Below are 9,492 nucleotides of genomic sequence, written 5' to 3'. Positions count from 1 at the left end.
TAATTAAAAAAAAGTTAGGTGCTGCTGCTATAGAAATAAATAAAATAATAATAATAATTTTTTTAAATTAAAAAAAAGTTAGGTGCTGATACTATAGAAATAAATAAAAACTAGCTGTTATAGAAATAAAATAATAATAATAATAATAATAATTTTTTAAAATTAAAAAAAAAAGTTAGGTGCTGCTACTATAGATCTTTAACTATTCAAAACTATACAAATATGACCTCGTTAGGTGCTGCTATTATAATAATAATAATAATAAAAACGACGGCGTTTTAATATAAAAAGCAAAACTTTGAATGTACACAAATATGATCTTTAACTATTCAAAATTATATAAATATGACCCCTTTCTAAGTCAATTCTTTTAACGACATGACACCGTGTGATTGGAGACCTTTCCACGTAGGTGCGAGTGAGACTCATGCATGGGGTTGCAAAATTGAAGGTCATATTGTTCAGATTTTGAATAGTTAAAGGGTCTTATTTGTGCACTATCAAAGTTTAAGGTGAAAGTTATAATTTGATGTCGAGTTTAGAATATTTTTACATGGATTAACTCTTCTTTATACATGTGTTCAATGTTGCCATCTACAACAGCGTGTCCTTCAAATCAAACAAAAGGCCACCTTAGTTCTTGAGGTTATCTCCTAAACGTGTAGTTAATAATAATTTTTCTCTTAGAAGAGATTCGATTTCTCTTCCTGTTCTTCAATTTGGATATAATTTAGTTGCTAAATATTTCACCGGAGTTGTCCGAATTATTTATTTTCATTGTCCACTTCCAATTTTTGTTTATTTCTGAAGGCTTTCTCTGTTCTATAGACATCATCTAACCCAAAAGGTTAGTTGTTTCTTTCTATTTCTTTATCTGGGTCTCCACTTGTTGTAATTTATGTATTTGTTTGTGACCTTGCTAGAGATTCTTTGGTAGAAATTGATATTTAAATTTGAAATTTGAGGCATAGAAAAGGGTATGATTATAACATGTATGGGATCCAAGATTTCACATAGAGATCTAATAGTTGACATTTCTTCTAAGGCAAGTTAATAGTTTTCGTGTTCATGATTTGAAATATTGGAGAACATTAACTTATATTACCGCACTTTAAAAAGGCAACTCGGTGCACTAAAGCTATCGCCATGTGCAGTGTACGGAGAAGGGCTCCACCACAAGTGTGTATCGTACGCAGCCTTATCTTGCATTTCTGCCAAAGGTTGTTTTCAAGGCTTAACCCGTGACCTATGACACAACTTTTATCAGTTACTCCAAGGCTCTCCTTCCTTCAAGCCCCCTTCATTTTTATTCTTTCAAATTTAATTTCTGGATTTGAGTTTATTTTCTTGCAATTTCTCAAAGGATCAGAATCATTGGTAAAATAATCTCCTTTAAAAATAGTTTCAGTAGTCTAATCTTGCTTTCGCTTTATGGGTTAATGACTATTATTATTTAATTAACGTTGGACAAAGTTGTGGCCCTCTATTGATATATGAAATATAAACTACTTTTAAATGGAAAACCTGGAGCCAAGCATATTAGTGCTGGCTCTTTTATCTCCAGTTAAATAGTTAGAAATGCATTCTCTTATCAATCAAGCAAAATGAAGGAAAACTGCTATTGATCCACAAATATGGAAGCGCTGAACTTGATAGTTTGTAGCCGTGTCTATGAATGTTGAAATTGGAACTTAGTGGTAATATTTAACATCTAATATCTTGGTGTGTTCTTTACAGCTACCAACTAGCGGGGTATTCTGGGTGCTCTCTTTAATACAAGTTCAACGAAAACAAAAAATTATGACCACAAGAGGGATCAAGACGTAATATATGTCATTAAGCGTTTGGCTATTCAAGAAAAGTTTCGTTATTGAAAAATGTTTCTCTCAGAGGTGTGTAAAGAGCCTCATTTTCAACCTCATTAAGCTTAGAGGTGTTCAGGAAGTTATAGTAAATTGTAAGTTTAGAGTTTTGGGGCAAATCTGATAGCTGCACTTTTAGCTGGTCTTCCCTACATTGTTTCCTTGATTATAACATTCTCTTGTTTCCCCTTTTCCTAAATTTATTTTGTATGCTTTGTTTAGAGTGAGTATAACTTGAGAAATAGGATGATCATATGATACTAATAGTAGACATTTCCGTTTGAAGTTGATGTTACTGTTAGTTGTCTACCAGCTCTATCTTGGAAATTTAGCTTAATTCCTGTATTATAGATGTGGTTTCCACATCTTTGATGGTTACCAGATCTTTGTATTTTCTTGATCTTTGCGTTATGTTTAGGTTTTTATTTTCTTTTGCTGCCAGCATTCACCGAATCCAATACCAACCTAGCAACTCATTCTTGTAAGGTTCTAATGTGCAAATACAATTTGGTAGAATTAAGTATTATACTTTCTAAAAGTCATTATTTATCCTCTGAGCAGCTTATGCATGCTCTTATTTTGTCTTCACTTGATATCTCTTTCCTGTTTCTTGACTTCTCTCTTAAATCCTTCCCTATAGATATTATTCCTCAAAGAATTTCACAAAAATTGTGGAATTGACAGATCCAATCATTTCTCGATTTGATGTACTTTGTGTTATCAAGGTTATGCCTCATTCTGTTAATGTACTGTCAATCTGGTTTTGCTTTTCCTTCAACAATTTTTGGACTGAAGGAAACTGATTATGTGCGGGATGTGTTGATTCAGTCACTGATAAGATGCTTGCAAAGTTTGTTGTTGATAGTCATTTCAGGTTACAAGCAAAAGGTGCTAGTTTAGATGAGAAGTCCTTCACTGATTCACAGGATGATGACCGTGTCACTATGGCTGCATTTGATCCTGAGGTTGTCCTTGCAACTCATTTTTTCACCATTTATTTGAACAGTATGGGGTTGTTTAAATCTATTAAAGTTTCTTTTTTCACACAGATAATTCCTCAAGAGTTAATAAAGAAGTATTTAACTTATGCAAAGTTGAATGTATTCCCTAAGTTACACGATGCGTATTTGGACAAGCTCACACAGGTTTATGTTGAACCAAGGAGAGAATCTTCGGTGAGATTGCCATTCATTGGAGCTTTTTCTTGAATGATTTGAAGTATATTAATTTTAACATTTTAGCAATGACTTGTTATCTCGTGTATTACAACATGGACAAGGAAATCCCATAGCAGTGAGGCACATCGAATTGATGATAATGATTTTTGAAGCCCATACTGGGATGCATCTTAGACAACATGTTACTCAAGAAGACGTGGATATGGCAATTCGCGTTTATCTGAATTCATTTATATCAACTCAGAAATTTGGGGTGCAAAAGGCATTGGAAAAGGTAATAATATCAGCACTTTACCTCATCGTCGCTCATGTTAGACTTACATAAGACATAATCATTTGACCTATTACATTAAAATGTTCAGTGTATGTTAATGTTTAGCTAGATTTTTTACTTTTGGTAATGCTTGTATATCTGTTAACCATTTTATTTAAAGGACGAGACAAAAAAATCTCCTCCAGCAAACCCCCTCCAAAGTCAAATATTTGAAGTTTTCTTGCTTTTCATAAAAGTTTCATCTTATTGAAGGTAGTCCCACTGTTATAAACGTAGTGAATGCCTCTTTGACCAAAACAATCGGGAACAGACAAGTAATGTTATTCCCTGTTAGAGATAAAGTAGGATAGATAAGTTCAATTAGCTATATTTTAGGATACATGGGTTAGTGTTATACGTTAGCTATATCTCCCTATTCTTTTGCAGTTTGTTATAAATAACCATATCTCCCTATTCTCTTGCAGTTTGTTATAAACAACCGTGTATATATTCAGTTATCCTATTCAATAGAAAACACACAGAATTCTCTCAATTATCTCATCTTGTAACATTCCCAAATGTTGGTAGTCCAAATAAAAGGAAAGAATTTATAGTTAGGTTGTAGAAATTGAGTTCAACATTTTATCTAGACAAACTACTTCTGAATTTTGAAGCCTCTTTTAGGTCCTGTGTCTGTCTACGTCAATCAAGTGCTTATCTAAATTCGTTAGGTTCCCCTCTCTAAATTTATTCAGGTTGTTCAACTACTGATCTTATTCGTTGGAACATGCTCAATGCTAGAAAGGATGTTTTCGAATCACTTGTGCTGGTAAAAAAACATTCTCTCATTGCTACAGCCATAAACAACAAAGGGTGAAGCAGACGACAAAAATTCAAATGGAAATGCAATACTTTGTACACACCTAATTTTGTCCCTCCCGAAGTAGATTTTTGTTCATTTTTAGCTCATTTTACTGTATACCTGCACCCATGTGATTATATCCCACAAAAATACAAAAATAACAAATTCTTAACCAACCTAAACCAAAATATTTTTGTGATAATTAATTAACAACCCTCTCATTTGAAATTAAGACACCTCACTACCCCACCCACGTGACCCCACCACATTTCTTTCCCACAAAGAAAAGGAGAACACAATTGCACAAACAGATGACAACAATTTTGGGGGTCCCACGTGTTTTTCTTAGTCCAATTGATAAAGACATGACATTAAAGAAGGGGGAGGGGGAGGATTCTTCTTCTCTGGGGGAGAAAAGGAACGAAAAAAAAAGGGCATAGACTCCATTGTTATTTTTGGTTTTGGTTTCTTCTGCTTCAGAAAAAATCACACACACCGAGAAGGGGTAGATCCGAGAGAGTGTCACGGAGAGAGAGAAAGTAGATTTCGGGGTGGGTTATCGTTTCGGTGACATACTCGTTGGAAATGCATCAACGTAGTCACAAAAACGTTTAAACCCGTCGGAATACATCGTAATCGATATATTTCTCGTCGTTTTGGTCATCGTTGAGGCCTTCGGAGTCGCAACATCATAAAGCGGTCGAGCGAATCTCGATCCGCTTTCAATTTCGTTCGAACTCTTGGATTCGGTTCGAATTTCTCTGGTTTCCACGATATTTTGCTCAGGTCATACTGGTTTTCAGTGGTTATCAGACTTTCGAAGCCGTGGGTTGGTCTGTCTTAGCGTTTCATTTTCGAAATTGGGTTTCGGGTTCATTGATTCTCATTTCGGGTTCTGGGATTTGATTTTCATTCGTATTGACCTGTCTATTGAGATCAGTTTGGATATCGAAGTCGGAGTTTGTCGCCGTTGAGGTTCGATTCAAAATTCTAAGTTCGGGTTTTCTTTATTATCAACGAAAGCAAGTGCTATTGAGGTCCATTTCTTTAACCCCGTTCTCTTTCCTTTATTTTGATTGGTTGAATTGTTTATGATTTTGTCTTGGTTGATTATCGTTGTTTGATCTCGGTTGATGTTCATGCATTAGATGATGGAATGTGGAATGATGTTGATTTGTTGTTTAGATTTCGTTAATAGAATTGATTAAAGATTGTTGAAATTGTATTTGTAAATCATGAAATTTGGTGTTAAAAAGGAATTTGAGGGTGGAGTTACGAGATTGATAAAATTGTGAATTTGGTTTGATGTTGGTTATATTGTTGTTCTTTTTTTTGTTTAATTCGGAATAAGTGCGAATATTGTTAAAGCGTGATAGATCACGACATGTTGAAATGGATAGGCAAATATAGGTTCGGGTAGGCAAAATTTAGGAATCAATGCGTCGTTGGATGTTTGAATGCGGAGTTGTGTGTTGAATTTTTTCTAGTTTATCACATTCGATTGAAATGTATTCATTTGGTCGGGAGATGCCTCGAAGTTTATGTATTTATTCACCGGGGAATGCTCCGACGTACTATGTTGGCGGAAGATGCTCGTGGTGAAGGCCCGAGGCATCGGGTAAAGCAGTGGAATGTAGTTTAGGATTAGTGTAGTTTAGCGTAGGTTTAAATTTTTGAATTTTTTATTTTTGGACTGTATAACACGGACTGGACACTATAACTTTGAATTTGTTTTGTTTGTTTGTTTAATTGATTGCTTTGTGTGATTTTGTGTGGTTTATATATTCATAATGTCAAATTAGCCGATACGCTCCACCAAGCGACCATGGTCGAACCATGGGATCGAGGGGTGTCTAACACCTTCCTTTTGGTCAACAGAATTCCTTAATATCAAGTGGCGATTTTGAATAAAAATGTCAATCCTTTTTCAAAACAAATTTTCAGTCTTTTGTCACTTTAATAGCAAAAATTTTTTCGAACCTTAAAATTTAGTCTTTTGTCACTTTAATAACAAAAACTCTTTCGAACCTTAAAATTTAATCTCTTTTGGTTGTAAAAAGGGTGTGACATCTCTGACGACTCTGTCGGGGAACCTTTTCAGAATTTGAGTTTATTTTTGGAGTTATATCGGCTTAGTTTATTTTTGGAGTTATATCGACTTAGTTTTGACATTATGAGCGTATAGACATTGTTTGTGTTATTGCTTGTATTTGTGTATCGTTGTTGAGTGTCTACGTGCTACGTGCTACATGCTTACAGTTTTCTTTTATGTGTTATCGCTTTATATCTGACATGATTTGCATAAACCAAATCAATTCTTTTTGCAACAAGTTCTGTTGTACACATTGTGTACACGACCTATAGTTGAGTCACCCTTATTTTTAGGAGGGGAGCCGTCAGCTGGTATGGAGTGAGTGGAAACCTAGCGCAACCACTATCGATCATATGCTCCCCCGAACAGCCTTGTTAGTGAACCCCAGCGTAGGTCAGCCTTTAGGTCATTCTTATTTGCATCATATTGTGATCTAGCGAGACCTGCATGGCCCTTTGTAGGAGACTCACCTCTAAAGCATCCCTACGTGCTAAATGTTTCATCTTTGAGGGTAATGAGGTCATTTGACAGACTGATTTGGGCAAAAGCATGAGTTAGAAGCAAAGTGTGTAGGCAAGAAATTGGAAAAAAGGAAGAAAAAAAAAAGAGATTTGGTAGTTTTTAAGGTTCTTTATGGCTTTTATTTTTCACAGTTAAAAAAAAATGTTTTTTTTACTTTTTGCACTCGTTTCCCAAAAAATCAAAAACGTTAAAAAGATTTTTCTTTTATTTCTTTAGTAAGTTTTCACAATTTGAAAACTCCAAAAATATTTTTTTCATTTAAATAGGAGCTTTGTACATTTTTATATAACAAAAATATCAAAAAGATTTTTTTCTTTCATAGTTGTTGGTGTTAGTTTCTAATTAAAAACCTAAAAAGATTTTATTCGTCTGTCTTTAGTCGTCTCTCTCAATTTGGATGAACTACGCACCCCTGATTCTCCTCTCTCGGGAGTGAGATATATAGGCAGTCTATTGTTGGTTCGGGGATTTTATTTGAAAAATTCAAAAAAAAGAAAGATTTTCTTTACTTTTTATTAGATAGGTGTTTCATATACATCTTTAAAAAAAACTACAAAAAGATTTTCCTTTGGTAGTTTCAAGATTCACTTTCATATGAAATTCAACATCGAAAATTCAAAAAGAGTTTTCTTTAGTAATCGTAAGTTTCATGTTGTATAGAGATGTTAAATTTGAAAAATTCAAAAAGATTTTCGTCAATTCTTTTGACAATTTGTTATTTTCTCTTCTCAAAGTTTCAAAAAAAATGAGTAAAAGAAGAAAAGGAAAAAGAGTTTAATTGAAAATTTTGGTAAGACTTCATGAACTACGCACATTACATTCTCCTCTCTCGGGGGTGAGATATGTAGGCGCCCTTCTTGGGCTCGGTGATCTTTTAAAAATGGAAAAAAAGGTTTTGAAAAAAAAAGTGTTGCGTTTTAACGCCTTTGCTATCTCTTGTTCAGTTAGTTTAAGGTGGTTGGTTTGTGGCATCCTGACTGATCCTCCACATTACCCCAGGTCCGAGGGAGAGTTAACTGTGTCCGACAAGGATATAGAGAATGACATCATGGATCAAACAAAGAATCAGGAAAATGAGAGTTTGAAGCAAGAGATTAAGAGATTAAGGTAACAAATGACAGAAATGTATCAATCTTGGGCTAGTGGGTTGCCTCCTCCTCTATTTTCCGCTATTGATCCTACAAATACCTCGAGTTTTCCACCAAAATTGGAGAGTCAGTTTCCTACTATTGTTGAAGCACCGCAACATGACTCAGAATTCATTCCAAGCCCAAAGTATCTCAATACTTCCACCACTTTTCCTCTAGCTCCTCAGTATAAGCCTACTACATTCACAACACCACATGTCGTCCGTGATCTTGTTGCTCAATCCTCTACTGAGGCTTCTACATTGGCTAGCCACCCAACGGTTGTGCTTCTCCATGCTGCTAGTGGACCCTTGTTCAATACTATTGGTGATCATTGTTATACTCCTGATCCTACTTTTAAGCTAATTGGACCACCAAATTTTTTTAACAAGAAGTCTAGCTTGTCAGAAGAGCCAGAGGAAATGGTTGAAAAAATGAAGAGTGCAGAAAATACTAGGAAAAGTACCCTAGAATATGTGGGTAAAGAAGATGTTTCATATAAGGAATGGGACATGTCTTTAAGTGATAACCTTCCTCCAATCCTTGAGATGTCGAAACTTGAGGAGCAAGATATACAGGAGGAATCTGTGAAACATTTGGGACAACATTACAATCAATTAAAGAAAACTGGAGGGGAGAAGAATGAAAAAGATACAACTGCTATTGTAGTTGGAGAACAGGCATATCTAAGAAGACGATGACGTCGTTGCCGTCAGTCTCAAGCCCAAGTTCATACCCAAGCTCTCTATAATCCCTCTCAAAATCCATTATACTTCATTTCCCCACCTCCATATCTTGTATACTGCGTACAACCATATGTTCAACTTCTTTCTTACCAACTATGGCGTGCACCAACTCATCAGAGTCATTCTCAAACTTCACAAACATCCCAAAGCCCTCCTAAGCCAGATTTTTAGTCCAAGCCAAACAATGAAATGAAGCTGAAGTTGAGAGATAACTTCACACTAATTGGAGAGTCGTATGCTAGTTTATTAGTACAGTGGGGCATGATCATTCCTCTCCTTGGGTATACTCCTGACCCGCATTTAAGAAGTTTTGACCTTAGTGTACGATGTGCATATCATTTTGATGTTCAGGGTCACAGTATTGAAGAGTGTCAGGCTTGGAAAATATGATTCAAGATAGATCAATTATGGTGCAGAATATTGACAGTGAGGAAAGCTCTAGTCATGCTGATATGCAAATCAGTGGCTAAGTTATCAGGCTGAGCAATTGAGAAGTCACCTCTCTCTCTCTTAGGAAGAGGTCTGATAGTTTGTTTTATTTTATTTTCTACTATCTGAATTATTTCAGGGTTGTAGTTCGAGATTTATGTTGTTTTGTTCCTTTGTCATTATGTTCAAACCCTTCTTTCATTTTAATTAAATGGAGTGCCCCATTTTCCTTTGTGTTTTAAATATATCTTTTTTGTTTTCTTTCCACATTACATTTTATGTTGACTCTGTGATATGACATGCTAACGGAATTTTCAGTCAGATCTTAAAATTCAGTTTAAGAATGAACGTTGAATCAGAGAATTAAAGTTAGAAAAAAAGAGCATCTGAGAAAATAGGTAGAGTGCTGAGACATTTGGTG

General features: G+C 35.0%; 1 protein-coding gene across 14 annotated transcripts; it reads left to right on the top strand.

Moving 5' to 3' along the window:
* Positions 1 to 588: 588 nt before the first annotated feature.
* On the top strand, positions 589 to 5,769 carry LOC107867987 (DNA replication licensing factor MCM2). 14 transcript variants are annotated; one of them, XR_007054978.1, is made up of 5 exons: positions 589 to 847; positions 1,738 to 1,892; positions 2,714 to 2,827; positions 2,912 to 3,037; positions 3,154 to 4,031. XR_007054978.1 is itself a non-coding variant. In XM_047411861.1 (5 exons), exons 2-5 carry the CDS (start codon positions 1,831 to 1,833, stop codon positions 3,157 to 3,159), a joined length of 294 nt encoding a protein of 97 aa, XP_047267817.1. In that variant the 5' UTR covers positions 589 to 847; positions 1,738 to 1,830; the 3' UTR covers positions 3,160 to 4,030. The 14 variants fall into 14 exon arrangements, 6 of the variants coding, with proteins under 6 accessions (XP_047267817.1, XP_047267818.1, XP_047267816.1 ...); XM_047411861.1 differs by having other exon boundaries at positions 2,728 to 2,827; positions 3,154 to 4,030; XR_007054980.1 differs by lacking the exon at positions 1,738 to 1,892 and having other exon boundaries at positions 3,142 to 4,031.
* Positions 5,770 to 9,492: the final 3,723 nt, after the last annotated feature.

This window comes from Capsicum annuum, chromosome 4 (genome assembly GCF_002878395.1).
Source record: "Capsicum annuum cultivar UCD-10X-F1 chromosome 4, UCD10Xv1.1, whole genome shotgun sequence".
Taxonomy (NCBI): domain Eukaryota; kingdom Viridiplantae; phylum Streptophyta; class Magnoliopsida; order Solanales; family Solanaceae; genus Capsicum; species Capsicum annuum.
Note: the sequence above shows the minus strand (reverse complement) of the source record. Positions and strands in the feature narration are given on the sequence as shown.

Excerpts from the sequence above, each read along its gene's own strand:
- LOC107867987 (XM_047411858.1), top strand. The coding sequence starts at position 1,831 with ATGTCATTAAGCGTTTGGCTATTCAAGAAAAGTTTCGTTATTGAAAAA. Across the intron at positions 1,893-2,727 it reads GAAAAATGTTTCTCTCAGAG|TCATTTCAGGTTACAAGCAA; the intron begins GTGTGTAAAGAG and ends TGTTGTTGATAG. Across the intron at positions 2,828-2,911 it reads TGGCTGCATTTGATCCTGAG|ATAATTCCTCAAGAGTTAAT; the intron begins GTTGTCCTTGCA and ends TTTTTCACACAG.